Genomic DNA, 18,601 nt, shown 5'->3' on the forward strand with positions numbered 1-18,601 from the left:
TTGTGGAAATGACTTCATAATTTTATCAAAATGGAAAAGTTGTGAAACAAATGCTTGGCAAAACTGTAAGAGGATAATAGATGTAAGACCTGGACTATTCATTTAATCAACATGAGTTATGTTTCTATTGGTTTCCAGGCTCTGTGCCAGGCCCTGGGCTTTCAGAGATAAACAAGGCAGGCTCTCAGGCCTCAAGACAGCTCTCGGTTTAGGTGGTAGAGGAGAAAGAGGCATATAAACCCCAAACTTGGATATATACAATGTGATGGTTTCAAAGACAGAAGAGTGAATGAACTATCAGAAAAGGCTGAGCTCGTTAGCACAAGACACACAATCACATATAATCTGAGTTCTGCTCCAAAATCTACAAACCCTGCCCAGCACTCAAGATGCCAAAATGCCTGAAACTCTCATAACAGATTGATTCCTCTCTGTAGAAATACGCTTATGCAACTCCTTTGGCAGGAGTGATATTTTAAATAATCAGATCATTCCTTATCCTCTACAGAAATCCTCTTATGTACATCTCCTTGGCAGGAGTGACATTTTAAACAGTCAGATCAACTTTCACATAACAGAAGGAGATCCCAGCTGCATGAAGAAAACAGGCCCCTGGAGGAAGAGAACTGAAATGGTTGACAAAGATAAGAGAGATGTGGATCGTTGTAAAGACAAACTGCCTGAGTGAGGTTTGAGCAAAAATGTTAGCCGCAGGGTGCCTGAACAATTAGCAACACTTATCAAGAATCTGCGTGATGCAGATTACTACACACAATCCTTTGCAGATTTATAAAAGGGCAGACAAAGCTGGAACAGTAGCTCATGCCTGTAATCCCAGCACTTCCGGAGGCCGAGGCGGGCGGATCACGAGGTCAGGAGATCAAGACCATCCTGCTAACACGGTGAAACTCCGTCTCTACTAAAAATACAAAAAATTAGCCAGGCATGGTGGCATGCTCCTGTAGTCCCAGCTACTCGGGAGGCTGAGGCAGGAGAATCGCTTGAACCTGGGAGGCGCAGGTTGCAGTGAGCCAAGATCACGCCACTGCACTCCAGCCTGGGAGACATAACGAGACTCTGTCTCAAAAAATAAAATAAAATTAAAACAATAAAAAAGGGCAGACAACTTGGTCTCTGAACCCCCAATTTTTTTTTTTTTTTTTTGAGACAGAGTCTCGCTCTGTCACCCAGGCTGGAGTGCAGTGGCGCGTGATCTCAGCTCACTGCAACCTCCACCTCCCGGGTTCAAGCTATTCTCCTGCCTCAGCCTCCTGAAATGCTGGGATTACAGGTGTGAGCCACTGTGCCCAGTCTGAACCCCTAATCTTCTAAGGTAATAGAGTGAACATAAATCACTGTCTTCAGAACTTTAGACTTGTTTTCAGGCTCTTAGTGAGATCTTTCTGTTTTGTTTTGTTTTAAATCAACTTGCAAAATGGAGGGTATAGTGTGATAGAAGAAAAGTCACAGGAAACAACAGATAAGGGAAGAGGAATAAATTCTGCCTTACCCCTCACCACGGTAAATGCTGCTCTAGCTGCACTGCTGCGGTTCCTTCTCCTCCTTAGAAGCCCGGGCCTGACTTTTTGTGTCAGTGCCTTCTGCCCTAGGCTCCATTTGGAGAATATTCTTCCTGAGACCCTCCCCACTCCCAACAAGTTTGTATTTATTACCTCTCTACTGAAGGCTGAATGTCCCCAAGATTACATGATAGCACATTTAGGAATCTGGGCAGGCTGCTTAAGAAAACTGGTTAGTCAAGACTATCCTGGCTAACACGGTGAAACCCCATCTCTACTGAAAATACAAAAACAAAATTAGTCGGGCATGGTGGCGGGCACCTGTAGTCTCAGCTACTCGACTACTCCGGAGACTGCGGGACAATGGCGTGAACCCGGGATGGGGAGCTTGCAGTAAACCAAAATAATGCCACTGCAATCCAGCCTGGGCGATAGAGCGAGACTCTATCTCAAAAAAGAAAACTGGTTAGAAACATCCTTTCCTTCAAAGTAATGTCAGAGGCATGTGAACCAGAGCAACTCCATCTTGAATAGGATCTGGGTAAAATGAGGCTGAGATCTACTGGGCTGCATTCCCAGACGGTTAAGCCATTCTAAGTTACAGGATGAGACAGCAGGTCGGCACAAGATACAGGTCATAAAGACCTTGCTGATAAAACAGGTTGCAGTAAAAAAGCTGGCTAAAACCCACCAAAACTAAGATAGTGATGAGAGTGACCTTTGGTCTTCCTCACTGCTACACTCCCACCAGTGCCATGACAATTTACAAATGCCATGGCAACATCAGGAAGTTACCCTATATGGTCTAAAAAGGGGAAGCACGAATAATCCACCCCTTGTTTAGCATATCATCAAGAAATAACCACAAAAATGGGCAACGAGCAGCCATTATTCTATCCCTGTACTTTCTTTTTTCTTTTTTTTTTTTTGAGATGGAGTCTCACTGTGTCACCTAGGCTGGAGTACAGTGGCATGATCTCAGCTCACTGCAACCTCCACCTCTGGGTTCAAGCAATTCCCCTGCCTCAGCCTCCCTACTAGCTGGGATTATGGGCACCAGACCACAACCAGCTAATTTTTGCATTTTTAGTAGAGATGGGGTTTCACCATGTTGGTCAGGCTGGTCTCGAACTCCTGACCTCAGATGATGGGCCCGCCTCAGCCTCCCAAAGTGCTGGGATTACAGGCATGAGCCACCACACATGGCCCATTCCTCTACCTTCTTAAACTTGTTTTCACTTTACTCTTACAGACTTGCCCTGAATTTTTTCTTGCACAAGATCCAATAACTCTCTCTTGGGGTCTGGATTGGGGCCCCTTTCTTGTAACAGTAATATTTAGGCTGGGCATGGTGGTTCAGTCCTGTAATCCCAGTACGAGAGAGACTGAGGTGGGAGGATCTCTTGAGGGCAGGAGTTCAAGACTAGCCTTGGCAGTATAGTGAGACCCCATCTCAACAAAAACTAAGAAAATTAGCTGACACCTGCCTGTAGTCCCAGCTTCTCAGGAGGCTGAGGCAGGAGGATTGCTTGAGCCCAGGAGTTTGAGGCTGCAATGACCAATGACTGTGCCATTACACTGCAACCCAGGCAAGAGAGTGAGACCCTGTCTCAGATAAATAAATAAATAAAGTAATAATTTAAGAGTAGTTCTTAGACTTAACAGGTCTGCTTTCAGTATTTAACTCAAGGATAATTTTAATAGCAGAGTTGTCAGGCTAGACAACCAGGGACAGGTGTTACCACAGGAGACCGTTCAGGGCCTATTTCTGAACAAGAAGTCTGCAGGCTTTGTTCTTCCTATCACACACAGAATTTTCTTCTGATTCATTGCAGAGTGATAGCGTAAGAAATCTCTTTTACTTTTAAATTTATATTATTCCACACTAGGAAAAGAAAACAGCAGACTTTATGTATTACTTTTAATGTTGAAGGAAAAGATATTTATTTTCAAAAGCTTATCACAGGTTCAGTGCGCTGGCTCACGCCTGTAATCCCAACACTTTGGGAAGCCGAGGCGGCTGGATCACCTGAGATCAGGAGTTCGAGACCAGTCTGGTCAACATGGTGACACCCCATCTCTAATAAAAATACAAAAATTAGTTGGGCGTGGTGGCGCATGCCTGTAGTCCCAGCTACTCAGGAGGCTGAGGCAAGAAAATCACTTGAACCCAGAAGGCAGAGGTTGCAGTGAGCCGAGATCACGCCACTGCACTCCAGCCTCCAGTCCTATATGTTTTATATACATATAAGACTATCCTATCTCTATTGGACATATCCTAGTATGTCTGTGTCCACATGCATATTTATTCAATAAAATGAAAGCTTTTCCATGTCTTATGATAACTTCTGTTTGCCATCTTGCCCAAAGAGGGATTCAGTCATAGACTCAACACACATTTATTGAGCACCTACTACATGCCAGACACTGTTTTGGGGGATGAGCTACAGGATGATCCCTATTATGAGTAGGGCACACCCTCTATTTGCCCACACTTTCCCCATCCTAATCAGATTTCTAGACCTTTCTCTTAACATAGAACCTGTCTCTTCCAAACCATACAACTGCTCTCTGGTCTTCATTCCTTTAACTAGCAGATTAAAAATTGCTAAACAATGCTAGATGAAAAGATGTCTAAATCCCCTCAAGGCTAAAACTTATTTCCACCATATCAAATATGACCCTACCACCAACCACAGTTAATCTATTACATATATAAGCAAACAATATGTAAAAATACTACACCTCATCAAAATGAAGTTGCACAGTGCTGCAGAATTTGCAATTTGGAAGGATCAAACAGTTAACATACAGTAAAAATCTTATAAAGGTTCAATAATAACCCAGTAGAAAATTAAAAATAGGAAAGAGTTTCTACATTCAGAGACATCTATGAACAGCTAAAAGGGATATTTAGGAGAAATAGTGAACAATCTTTTACAAAACTTCTACTATAAGGAACATTTTAAAAATTTTTAGAAAAACTCCAATTTTATGTGACTGTTGAAGCTGAGTGTGGTTTGTTTTTTCAGTCTTTAATGAATTGATAAACTGCTTCCATCTTAAACATAAAATAAATTATTAACCAAAGTAAGCTTTAGGTTTTTTTTTTTTTTTTTTTTTTTCAGGCAAATTCCTCTACTCTCTAACTCCCAACTTTCCACAACGGAAACATGAAAAGGAACTTTGAGATGCATTAAAAATATGTAAACATCTACCCATAGTGGCACGGAGCTCTGCTGCTCATATCCAGCACTACTACATATCTAACAAACGCTTGGTTCTTCTTTCCTATTACCAGGGATATTTTAACGTAAAACACTGTATAGCACTAAACCCAACCATCACAGGAGGAATTGAAAATGTGTAAAAGAAGAAAAGAAAGGATTTAAATTCAGGTCTATATCTTTCTTTTTGATTTTTTGAGACAGTCTCACTCCGTCACCCAGGCTGGAGTGCAGTGGCATGATCATGATTCATGGCAACCTCAACCTCCTGGGCTCAAGTTGATCCTCCCGCCTCAGCCTCCCGAGTATCTGGGACTAGAGACGTGCACAACCAACCCGGCTAATTTTTTACTTAATTTTTTAAACTTTTTGTAGAGACAGTCTCACTTTCTCACCCAGGCTGTTCTTGAATTCCTGCGCTCAAGCAATCCACCCAACTCAGCTTCCCAAAGTCCTGGGATTATAGACATGAGCCATCGCACCGGGCAACTTTTTAGATTTAAGGATTTTCTTGAACCCAAGGGTTTGGCCTCCGGTTATTCCTAACATGGACAGACTCAGAGTCACTTTCAGGGATTCCAATCTATTGTTTTCTGACCTATTTGAGGTATCTTGTCATCCCAAACTGAAATTCCGGCCCTCAAATTAAAGTAACGTCCGGCCAGGCACAGTGGCTCGTGCCTGTAATTCCAGCTCTTTGGGAAGCCGAGGTGGGCAAATCACCTGAGGTCAGGAGTTTGAGACCAATCTGGCCAACAGGGTGAAACTCCATCTCTACTAAAAATACAAAAATTAGCTGGGCGTGGTGCCACAGGCCTGTAATCCCAGCTGCTCGGGAGGCTGAGGCAGGAGAATCGCTTGAACCCGGGAGGCAGAGGTTGCAGTGAGCTGAGATGGCGCCACTGCACTCCAGCCTGGGCAACAAGAGCAAAACTTCATCTCAAAAACACAATAAAATAAAATAAATTTTAAAAGTAAAGGTACCTCCAAATTCCTTTTTAATTAATTGTTTAAAATAGAGACAGCATCTCCCCATGTTGCCCAGGCCTGTCTCAAACTCCTTTGCTCAAGCAACCCTCCTGCCTCGCCCTCCCCAGAGTGCTGGGATAACAGGTGTGAGCCACCGTGCCTTTGAGACCATTGTTTCCTCACAAACCATCACATTTAAACTGCATATAAACTGCGCCCAGTGGTACATGCCTGTAGTCCCAGCCACTCAGGAGGCTGAGGCGGAAAGGAGCACTTCAGCCAAGGAGTCTGAGGCTTCAGTGCACACGATCATGCCTGTGAATAGCCACTGCCCTCCAGTCTGGGCAACAAAACGAGACCCGGTCTCAAAAAAAGACAAAAAAAAAAAGAAAAGCAGCGTGTAGTCATTTTTGTGTTGTTGCCTACATCAAAGGTGTGTAAATCCCTCAGATGCTCTCAAGTGAAAATGTTTTTAAGTCTAACAAGTACCTAGGAATCCACAAGATAACATTTCCAAGGTAGTTTCAGTCTCAGGATAAATATAGAATGTTCACTATGACGATGGATGTATCTATAAAAGGGACCTAGCATCCCTTAATTGCTGCTTAAAACTCTGTCTACTATAGGTTATGAGAGTTATACACCATTTCCAATGATAAAACTGGTCTTACCTTCTCCTTCTTTGATAGTATAAATACACCAACCACTGTGCAATAAAAGGCCATATGATGGCAAAAGTTAGCACACCAGGAGACATCTCGAAGGGCCACCAAGATGGTCTCTGAGAAAATACAATGAGCTTGTCACCAACTGCATGTATCAACTTACAAACATACCTAATTCACAATTTCGAAAGTAGAAAAGAAAATTAGTAACAAATCTCACTCCTGCTGAAAGGAGGAAGATATTCTGCATTTCAGAGTATAATTTAGGAAGCAGGCTTTCAGGAGTAGTTCAGACTTAAATAAACACAAAACAAGTATTTTTTAACTGCAAAGGTAGATTTCGCTTGGAATGATTTAAAGATTTTGTATATTCTAAATGTATTGTAACATATGAAACCCTGGGCCGGGCGCGGTGGCTCATGCCTGTAATCCCAGCACTCTGGGAGGCTGAGGCAGGTGGATCGTGAAGTCCGGAGATCGAGACCATCCTGGCTAACATGGTGAAACTCCATCTCTACTAAAAATACAAAAAATTAGCCAGGCATGGTGGCAGGCACCTGTAGTCCCAGCTACTCAGGAAGCTGAGGCAAGAGAATGGCATGAACCCAGGAGGTGGAGTTTGCAGTGAGCTGAGATTGCGCCACTGCACTCCAGCCTAGACGACAGAGTGAGACTCCATCTCAAAATAAAACAAAACAAAACATGAAACCCTGGCATTTAAATTTTTAAAAAACCGTCTTACCTGTGAGGTGGGCTGAGGAGTAGTCTGCAATGTTGATGTTGACGATTTTGCCTGTAAATGCAAACGAAAGTGACTTAGCCTTGAAAAAATGAAAGACACAGTAATTTTTCTATTTCCCATCTTTTTTTAAAAGGCAGAAATATTGAGGGTTTTTTTGGGTTGCTTTTGTTTTCTTTATGTATAGAACAGTTGGAACATAGAAATATTAGTTTATTCAGTGTTTTTCTGCTAACTATATTTAGATTATCCTGAAACTAATACTTACCAAAGGACAAGTTCCCTAAAATGGCAAGCCAAACAATACTTTGATGCTTTATATTTTTAGCTCAAATTGCATAAAATTATCAAAATAAAACCTCAAATAAATTTAAACTCTTACGTTTACAGTCTTATTACATTACCTACTTGACTTTTCTTTTTGAGACACGATCTCGGCTCACTGCAACCTCTGCCTCACAAGTAGCTGGGAGACATGCACCACCACACCCAGCTAATTTTTGTATTTTTAATAGTATAGATGGGGTTTCACTATGTTGGCCAGGCTGGTCTCGAACTCCCAACCTCAGGTGATCCACCCACCTCAGCCTCCAAAAGTGTTGGTATTACAGGCATGAGACACCATGCCTGGTCCAATTTATTTTTTCTACGAGTCATCCAAGTGAATTATTCAAATTTTAAGGAAAAAAAGTCCTTAAATCAAAATCTTTTCAACTTTATTTTATTATTGTATAAATAATAAAATAGTGCCTTATGACCAGGTGTGGTGACTCACACCTGTAATTTCAGCACTTTGGGAGGCCGAGGCGAGTGGATCACTTGAGGCCAGGAGTTTGAGACCAGCCTGGCCAGCATGGTAAAACCCCATCACTACTAAAAATACAAAAATTAGCTGGGCGTGGTGGTGCGTCCCTGTAATCCCAACACCTCATTGTAGAGATGAGGTCTTGCTCTGTTGCCCAGGCTGGTGAGATCATGGCTCACTGCAGCCTTGCACTCCTGGGTTCAAGCTATCATCCTGCCTCAGCTTTCTGAGTAGCTGGGCTGACCACCAAGCCTAGCTATTTTAATTTTACTTTTTTGGTAGACACAGGGTCTTGCCATGTTGCCCAGGCTGGTCTTGAACTCCTAGCCTCAAGTTATCCTCCCGCCTTGACCTCCCAAAGTGCTGAGATTACGAGTGTGAGCCATGGGCCTAGCCTAAAGTTTTCTATAACAGTGAAAAAGTAAATGTCTAAGAAAATCCATCAAAAGAATTTTAGCAGAATTTCAATACCACTAAAGATACTGAATATGTATAAAATATTCTTTTTAAAAAAAAAAAATAGAGCCTGCCAGGCTCAGTGGCTCACGCCTGTAATCCCAAGCACTTTGGGAGGCCGAAGTGGGCTGATCACTTGAGCTCAGGAGTTTGAGAACAGCCTAGGCAACATGGCATAACTCTGTTTCTACAAAAAATACAAAAATTAGCCAGACGTAGTGGTGTGCACCTATGGTTCCAGCTACTTGGGAAGCTGAGGTGGGAGGATGACTTGAGCCCAGGAGGTGGAGGTTACAGTGAGCCAAGTGCAGTGGCATGATCTAGGCTCACTGCAACCTCTGCCAACAGGGTTCAGGTGAGTCTCATGCCTCAGCCTCCTGAGTAGCTGGGATTACAGGGACGCACCACCACGCCCAGCTAATTTTTGTATTTTTAGTAGTGATGGGGTTTTACCATGCTGGCCAGGCTGGTCTCAAACTCCTGGCCTCAAGTGATCCACTCGCCTCGGCCTCCCAAAGTGCTGAAATTACAGGTGTGAGTCACCACACCTGGTCATAAGGCACTATTTTAAACTCTTTTTCCTTATACACCTTCTTGAGGATCTGATGAAGACAACAAGTCCTCTCCCGTCGAAAATGCAAGATCAAAGACAAATGTGCATAGTATTTTAGGGCGTTCATAGACTCCTGGAAGTCTAGGAATTTGCAGTCTGACTAATAATAATATGTAACTGAGAGGCCGGGTGCGGTGGCTCATGCCTGTAATCCCAGCACTTTGGGAGGCTGAGGCGGGTGGATCACGAGGTCAAGAGATCGAGAGCACCCTGGCCAACATGGTGAAGACCCGTCTCTACTAAAAATACAAAAATTAGTTGGGCATGGTGGCGTGCGCCTGTAGTCCCAGCTACTCAGGAGGCTGAGGCAGAAGAATCGCTTGAACCCGGGAGGTGGAGGTTGCAGTGAGCCAAGATCCTGCCACTGCACTCCAGCCTGGTGACAGAATGAGACTCCATCTCAAAAAAACCCCAAAATAATAATAATAATAACAACAAGTAACTGAGAATCCTGGAGATACATATAATTTAAAAAAACATGTGATAGCTTGAGTAACTTACTGATTAGGTAAAGAGAAAGATATTCACGGTGGTTGTTTAGGAAAGCCTGCGGTATCGGTTTCTTTACATAAGCCTACATTTAATGTATTTATCTTGCAATGGAAGCACATCTTCTTTGATTAATCCTTACAGATACTTCTTAACATCTGTTACAGCATGATGCTTCAATGTTGTATAATGTTTGCAGCTAGGTCAGAGAGCCAACGCTAATTACTTCTCTATTCTTTCCAACAAATGTTACTCAAGGAAGGGCAGCTGAGTTCAGGGATTATCATAGGCCACAGTTGAAACTATAAATCAAGCTGTAGTGTCTCTTCCTATGAATCCTTTTCCCTTCTTTTATTTATTTACTTATTTATTTTTTTTTGAGACAGAGTCTCACTCTCTCACCCAGGCTGGAGTGCAGTAGCGTGATCTCAGCTCACGCAACCTCTGCTTCCCAGGTTCATGGCACGCTCCTGCCTCAGCCTCCTAAGTACCTGGGATCACAGGCATGCAACACCATACCTGGCTAACTTTTGTATTTTTAGTAGAGACAGAATTTCACCATGTTGGCCAGTCTGGTCTCGAACTCCTGAACTCAGGTGATCCTCCCAAAGTGTTGGGATTACAAGCATGAACCACCATGCCCAGCCATTTTTCTATTATTTTAAGCAGTAATTAGTTTCCTGGTCAGTCTTTTCTTAAACAATATTTTCAAAACTAAGTTCTTTCTATTTTCTAAAAAAATCAGTAAAATACATTAATTTATGTAAATATGATCAACAGAGATTCCACATTGCTTTCCAGAATCAATAAGCAGAAGAAGGTATGACACATTTGGAAGTTTACCTGCAAAGCAGTCAGCGTTTCCAGTTTCTGCAGTCTCTGAAGGACATTCTGCATGTCCTCCTGCAGTCTCATCAGCACGAGGGCGATCTGCTCATTGAGGCTGCCTCGGGACCCTCTGTCAGAGCCCCAGCGCTCCCCATCACCTCCACTTCCCACCTGCCGGCCCTTGGTTCCTTCGCTCAGGTGTTGCATCCTATGTCCTATTTTAAGAGGCAAAAATAAGCTTGTTTTAAATAATTCTTCTACAAGTAGAAACTGTGTTTTATTCATTTTCCTGTTATTTCTTTTAGATGTAAATCTCCAAAGTGTGGCCAGGAGCAGTGGCTCACACCTGTAATCCCAGCACTTTGGGAAGCTGAGGAGGGTGGATCACCTGAGGTCAGGAGTTCAAGACCAGCCTGGCCAACATGGTGAAAGCCTGTCTCTACCAAAAATATAAAAATTAGCCAGGTGTGGTGGCATGCGACTGTAATCCCAGCTACTTGGGAGGCTGAGGCAGGAGAATCGTTCAAACCCTGGAGGCCGTGGTTGTAGTGAGCCGAGATCATGCCACTGCACTCCAGCCTGGGCAACAGAGCGATACTCCATCTCAAAAAAATAAAAAAATAAACTTCCAAAGTGGAGTAGAAGCAATCAGGAAGTACATAAAACAAACTGCTGAGATCAAAGGAATTGATTTGTAAACTTCTATTCATATTGATATATTCTAAAATCTTTTGCTAAGGTTCTATAATATACACAATATACTAATACATTATGCAAATAATTCAGAAATAATACACACATTTGGAGTGCATGCTCAGACATTCTTTACTAATAAGGTAACCAGACTGAAAAAATTCAAAGACTTTTTTTTTTTTTAAATAGAGACGAGGTCTCCCCATGTTACCCAAATTGGTCTCGAACGCTTGGGTTCAAGCAATCCACCTGCCCCGGCCTCCCAAACTGCTGGGATTACAGGCATGAGCCACCACTCCTGGCCCTGAAGACTACTTCTTTAGAGTATTAAAAGTTACAATAAAGAGCTACTTTTGCCTTTTGGGTCATTTTTTTTGTTTGTTTCATTACATTATAAATCTCCAAAGGTATTTGTTTTTGAGACAGAGTCTCACCCTGATGCCCAGGCTGGAGTGCAATGGCTCACTGCAACCTCTGCCTCCCAGGTTCAGCCGATTCTCCTGCCTCAGCCTCCCAAGCAACTGGAATTATAGGCATATGCCACCTATGCCCGGTTAATTGTTGTATTTTTAGCAGAGACGGAGTTTCACTTTGTTGGCCAGGCTGGTCTTGAACTCCTGACCTCAAGTGATCTGCCTGCCTCGGCCTCCCAAAGTGCTGGGATTACAGAAGTGAGCCACCATGCCCAGACATCCAAAGGATTTTAAATGTGTTCTTCTTATTCTAAATTGTGTGTTCCTTATAGAAATCTCACTACTATTAAGATTTTGTTATATAGCCATCCATTCTTTTCTCTGGGCATATATTTGCAAAGTTGGCACTACCCCCTTATACATTGATTTTTATGTCCTAGTTTTAAAATCGTATTATGAACACTTACCTGCATCATTAAATTTTATTCCAAAAACACTTAAATGGTTACATAAATTCCCTAGTTAGGTTATGAAATAATTCACTCAACCATTCTCCACTTTTGGATAGGTAGGATGAGTTCAAATTTTTTCCGTTACAAATAAAATTGCAATGAATGGTTTTGTATGTAAATCCTCGTCCAAATTGCCCCTGATCTCTTTAGGACAGACTCCAAAAAAATCATTACTGGATTAAAGGATAACAACTGGGTCAAGGTTCCCAAGCTATTTTTCAGAAGGCTGAAACAGTGTTACAGTGCAGACTATAAAAGGTACTATTGCGTTACCCTACCCTTGCAGGAATGGAATATTACAAAATTTTGGGCAAGTTTTGTTTTTAATAATAAACAGGAAATTGTCTAGCTCATTGCCCTTTAGCATCCTGGACCTCCACTGCAGCAGAATTCCCGTAGCTGAACCTACATCAAGCATTGTCGGGGATTAAAACGGAAACCGAATTACAGCTATTTGCCAAGTTAAACCCCAAAATGGGCACTGAGGTGCCTGATGCTGTTTTCAAGACTTCTATCTTGAAAAATCTATCAAGGAGGTAAATTTTGAGATCAGTCTGGGCAACATAGTGAGATGTTCATCGCTACAAAAAAACTTTTTCAATTAGTCAGGCGGCTAGGCACAGCTCACACCAGTAATCCCAGCACTTTGGGAGGCCGAGGTGGATGGATCACCTGAGATCAGTTCGAGACCAGCCTGGCCAACATGGTGAAACCCCATCTCTACTAAAAATACAAAAATTAGCCAGGCGTGGTGGCGTGTGCCTATAATCCCAGTTACTCAGGAGGCTGAGGCAGAAGAATCACTTGAACCCGGGAGGCAGAGATTGCAGTAAGCCAAGATTGTGCCACTGCACTCCAGTCTTGGTGACAGAGCATTAGACTCCATCTCAAAAATAAATAAGAAAATCAGTAAAGATAGTGAGGGAAGAAAAAAGGTAATCCACACCTCTTCCTCTTCTGACATTAGAGAATTCATCACTTTCTCCACCTCGCTTCTCCCGGTGTGGCGCCCCGCTGTTATTCCTGCCATCTTCTCCTCCATGCTTGACTTCACCTTTTCCTTCAACTGCAACCACCTGCATATTCCCAATGTTGCCATTTCCAGGAGGTACTTGAACATCTTCATGAAATCCAGAATTTTCCACAGGTTGACTGGAATGACCACCCAAGTAATACTGAAATGGTCCATTGTTGGACGTAAAGCTGTCTAAAGACTACAAATTTAAAATGACACTTAGTTAAAAGCTAGAAACATGAATTATACACCACAAAGTTTTTACAGCAATAGGAGAAATACTGTTTTCCTAAAATGTTCTTTCATGTCATTACTGTAAATATTCTTTAACTAAAAAATGTCTTTAATTCATATGTTGCTTCCTACCTGAAGGGAAGAAATGGGACAAGAATGATTTGTCCATGAACAGAGTCAAGAAACCTGGGCAGTGAATTGTTTTTTTGTTTTTGAGACAGAGTCTCACTCTGTTACCAGGCTGGAGTTCAATGGCACGATCTCGGCTCACTGCAACCTCCACCTCCCGGGTTCAAGTGATTCTCCTGCCTCAGCCTCCCAAGTAGCTGGGATTACAGGCATGCACTGCCAAGCCCGGTTAATTTTTGTATTTTTAGTAAAGACAGTGTTTCACCATGTTGGCCAGAATGGTCTCAATCTCCTGATCTCATGATCCATCCACCTTGGCCTCCCAAAGTGCTGAGATTACAGGCGTGAGACACCACGCCTGGCCAGTGAATTGTTTTTGTGAGTCAGTTATTAAAGAAACATCTAAATTTCTATGCTTACCTTATGCTTAGAGATTACTGCCTAAAATTTTTTTTTTTTTTTTTTTTGAGATGAAGTCTTGCACTGTCACCCAGGCTGGAGTGCAGGGGAGCGATCTCGGCTCACTGCAAGCCCCGCCTCCCGGGTTCACGCCATTCTCCTGCCTCAGCCTCCCGAGTAGATGGGACTACAGGCGCCCGCCAACATGCCCAACTACTTTTTTTCTTTTTTGTATTTTTAGTAGAGACAGGGTCTCACCATGTTAGCCAGGATGGTCTTGATCTCCTGACCTCGTGATCCACCCGCCTCATCCTCCCAAAGTGCTGGGATTACAGGCATGAGACACCACACCCAGTCCTAAATATTTTTTTTAAGTCAAAGCAAGTTTATTAAGAAAGTAAAGGAATAAAGAATGACTACTGTGTAGGCAGAGCCTAAATATGTTTTTAAAAGAACACACCTAAGACTTTGGTGGATGACAACCTATAATTAACTGGACTTGGTGAAGGTGGTGATGAGGTGGGTATCTTATCTAAGGTTTCCTTCAGGAAGGGACATCTGAGTTAGGATATAAAATGTATATAAGAGTCTTCAGTGAAGAGGGAGGATGTACAAGTAGGGGTGGGGGTGGGAAGGGACTTGACACATTAGAGAAACAGAGAGATGGCCAGGGTGGGTGGTGAGCAATGACCAAATAGGAGAGTGGTGTTAACAGAGGCCAGCAAGGGGCCAGGCACAGTGGCTCACACCTGTAATCTCAGCACTTTGGGAGGCCGAGGCAGGCAGATCACTTGAGGCCAGGAGTACAGGACCAGCCTGGCCAACATGGTGAGACCCTGTCTTTACTAAAAATACAAATATTAGCCAGGCAGGGTAGCACATGCCTGTAGTCCCAGCTACTTGGAAGGCTGAGGCACAAGAATCACTTGAACCCAGGAGATAGAAGTTGCAGTGAGCCCAGATTGTGCCACTGCACTCCAGAAGCCAGGTCAGACAGCCCCTTGAGCTTTAGTCCATTAACTGATTGAGAGAGAAAACAGGAACAAATCTATAATTTAGCAGCCGGATATTTACTGAAATTAATCTCTATCTGGTCCCTTTCATCAATCTTCCCCAAACATCTCTTTTTTAAAAAGAAAAAATAAAAGGGAATCTGGGTTTTTCATCATTTTCATTTTTTACTAATTTAACTCATTCTCAGTTTGGGCTCCTTATCATTATTCTTCCAATCTATGCTGGTTTTTTTTTTTGGAGACAAGTTCTGGCTCTATAGCCCAGGCTGGAGTGCAGTGCCATCTTGGTTCACTGTATCCTCTGCCTCGCAGGCTCAAGCCACCCTCCCACCTCATCCTCCCTGAGTAGCTACCACGCCTGGCTAATTTTTTTATTTTTTGTAAAGACGTGGTTTTGCCATGTTCCCCACGCGGCTCTGAAACTCATAAGCTCAAGTGATCCACCTGCCTTGGCCTCCCACAGTGTTGGAATTATAGGCGTGAGCCACCATGACTGGCCTACGCTACTCATTTGTGTTTGACCTTAAGTAAAAGATAATTTATTCATGTGTTTTTAAAATTTGAGAAAACTAAGAGGTAGATTTAATTGCATTATGAAATAAGAAAAGGAGAAAAACACAAAAAGTTAAAGTCATTTCAGAGAGACAAAATATACATGATTTTCTATAAGACATACTGAACTGTATTAGAACAGGGTAGGGAGGTAGGAGACAGAATGGAGAGAGGATATAAAAAGGCCAAACAGAAATATAGCTGTCAAAACCACCCTCATCAGATTAGCAACTAGAATACATAAGGAGTGTAAACAACTCAATAGGAAAAAAACTAATAACCTGATTAAAAATGGGCAAAAGATCGGAAAAGACATTTCTCAAACGACAAGTGGCAAACAGGTATATGAAAAGGTGCTCAACATCACTGATCATCAGAGAAATGCAAATCAAAACTACAACGAGATAGTATCTCACCCCAGTTAAAATGGCTTTTATCCCAAAGACAAGCAATAACAAATGCTGGCGAGGATGTGGAGAAAAGGAAGCCCTTGTACATTGTTGGTGAGAATGTAAAATTAGTACAGCCCCTATGGAGAACAGTATGGAAGTTCCTCAAAAAACAAACAGGCCAGGTGTAGTGGCTCATGCCTGTAATCCCAGCACTTTGAGAGGCCAAGGTGGGCGGATCACCTGAGGTGATCACCTGAGGGAGTTTGAGATCAGCCTGGCCAACAGGGAGAAACCCCGTCTCTACTAAAAATACAAAATTAGCCAGGCATGGTGACGCATGCCTGTAATCCCAGCTACTCGGGAGGCTGAGGCAGGAGAATCACTTGAACCTGGGAGGCGGAGGTTGCAGTGAGCCAAGATCGCCCCATTGCCCTCCAGCCTGGGCAACAAGAGCGAAACTCCGTCTCAAAGGGAAAAAAAAAAAAACAACAACGCTAAAAATAGAGTTACCATATGACCAGCAATTCCAATGCTGACTGCATACCCAAAAGAAAGGAAATCAATATACTGAAGAGATATCAGCACTCCCATGTTTACTGCAGCACTGTTGACAATAGCCAAGATTTGGAAGCAACCTAAGTGACCATCAACAGATGAATGGATAAAGAAAACATGGTACATATACACGATGGAGTACTATTCTACCATAAAAACATGAGACCCTGTCATTTGCAATATGGATGGAATTGGAAGATATTATGTTTAGTGAAATAAGCCAGGCACAGAAAGAAAAACTTCAAATGTTCTCACTTACTTGTGAGAGCTAAAAATTAAAACAATTAAACTCATGGAGATAGAGATACAATGAATGAGATCTAGTACCTGATAGCACAGCAGAGTGGCTATAGTCGGCAATACTTTGTTGTACATTTTAGAATAACTGAGGGAGTACAATTGGAATGTTTGGAACACAAAGAAATGATGAGTGCCTGAAATAATGGATACTCCATTTACCCTAATATGATTATTACACATCATATGCCTGTACCAAATTATCTCATGTACCCCATAAATATATATTTATTATATTTTTTATATTTTACAAAAATAAAGTGGAGATGGGGGTCTCGCCATCTTGCCCAGGCTGGTCTCAAACTCCTGGCTTCAAGCAAAGTTCCTGCCTCAGCCTCCTGGGATTACAGGGGTGAGCCACCGTGCCCAGTCTAACCCATAAATATATACACCTACTATGTGCCCATTAAAATTAAAAATTTAAAAATTAAAAATTAAAATACCACTGTCATCATTATCAGGAAAAGTTGAGAAAAAGAATTCATGGATGTTTTATAATTTTTTTTTTTTGAAGTTTTCTCTTCCAATACTGGATCTTAACTGAAACTTAAAAATTATTTCCACTAAAAATTTCAATCCAGTGAATAACAGTCAATGTGAAGAACAGACTTATTTGTCTGAACATTATTCAGGCCAGGCTCGGTGGCTCACAGCTGTAATCCCAGCATTTTGGGAGGCCGAGGTGGGAGCACTGATTGAGGCCAAGAGTTTGAGACCAGCCTAGGCAACATATCAAGCACCCATTTTTAGGCTGGGCGCAGTGGCTCACGTCCGTAATCCCAGCACTTTGAGAGACAGAGCCGGGCAGATCACTTGAGGCCAGGAGTTTGAGACCAACCTGGCCAACATGGTGAAACTCTGTCTCTAAAAAAATATAAAAATTAGCCAGGTGTGGTGGCACATGCCTGTAATCCCAGCTACTTGGGAGGTTGAGGCAGGAGAATTGCTTGAACCTAGGAGGCAGAGGTTGCAGTGACCCAAGATTGCGTCACTGTACTCCAGCCTGGGCGACAGACGGAGACCCCATCTCTAAAAAACAAAAACAACAACAAAGAAGATCATTCAATTTTCCTGAACATTAATACATGTTTCAAACATAGGGACTGGCATAAAAAGTGTTTCCTCCGCATCCCCATCCCACGTCTGCTAGAATATTTATAAATATATGTACATTAATAGTTATATTGGAATAGTTATTATTAATTTTTCTTTCTTCGACTTTTACAGAATTTTACGTATTTTTCAATTCGGAAAAAATAGTTTAAAATACAAATGTTTAAACATTTTAGGGGTATTTTTTCAAAATGAAAAATAGCATGTATATTTGCTACTAACGGAAGTTATGCATTGAATTCTAATACACCACTTTGAAAATACACCAACCAGAAAACGTCATTTTTACCTCTTCTTGTCCAAATTGTTCCATAGAATCACAGTAAACTTCACTGTCTGAATCACTTGTCAAATGCTGAATTCCTGTAACATCTTCAACATGATCATCAATTATATCTAAATATGAACAAAAGTGCAGATAGGGTAATTATACTCTAATAGAAGAAAAACAAATTTATTCCTTTGTTTTTTTGAGATGGAGTCTTGCTCTGTCACCCAGGCTGGAGTGCAGTGGTGTGATCTTGGCTCACTGCAACTTCTACCTCTTGGGTTCAAGCGATTCTCTTGCCTCAGCCTCCCAAGTAGCTGGGATTACAGGTGCCCACCACTATGCCCAGCTAATTTTTGTTTTGTTTTGTTTTTGAGACAGAGTTTTGCTCTTGTGGCCTAGGCTGGAGTGCAATGGCGCGATCTCGGCTCACCGCAATCTCTGCCTCCCGGGTTCAAGTGATTCTCCCGCCTCAGCCTCCCGAGTAGCTGGGATTACAGGTATGGGCCACCACAGCTGGCTAATTTTGTATTTTTAGTAGAGACAGGGTTTCTCCATGTTGGTGAGACTGGTCTCAAACTCCTGGGCTCACATGATCCACCTGCCTTGGCCTCCCAAAGTACTGTTTATTTTTGTTTTTTGAGACACAGTCTCGTTCTGTCACCCAGGCTGGAGTGCTGTGGCGTGATTTTGGCTCACTGCAAC

At 42.3% G+C, this 18,601-nt stretch overlaps 1 protein-coding gene across 10 annotated transcripts in view; it reads right to left on the reverse strand.

Annotated features, from left to right (window-relative positions):
* ACBD5 (acyl-CoA binding domain containing 5) overlaps positions 1–18,601 on the reverse strand; it is a 48,298-nt gene that overhangs the window by 2,819 nt on the left and 26,878 nt on the right. For all 10 annotated transcript variants that reach the window (XM_008002627.3, XM_008002626.3, XM_073018819.1 and 7 more), the window contains 5 exons: positions 17,918–18,024; positions 12,876–13,143; positions 10,327–10,526; positions 7,124–7,174; positions 6,388–6,497 (listed from right to left, as the gene is read on the reverse strand). In XM_008002627.3, coding sequence (XP_008000818.2) covers positions 6,388–6,497; positions 7,124–7,174; positions 10,327–10,526; positions 12,876–13,143; positions 17,918–18,024 — 736 coding nt within the window. The remainder of the gene's footprint in view (positions 1–6,387; positions 6,498–7,123; positions 7,175–10,326; positions 10,527–12,875; positions 13,144–17,917; positions 18,025–18,601) is intronic.

This window comes from Chlorocebus sabaeus, chromosome 9, assembly GCF_047675955.1.
Source record: "Chlorocebus sabaeus isolate Y175 chromosome 9, mChlSab1.0.hap1, whole genome shotgun sequence".
In the NCBI taxonomy this organism is placed as follows: Eukaryota; Metazoa; Chordata; class Mammalia; order Primates; family Cercopithecidae; genus Chlorocebus; species Chlorocebus sabaeus.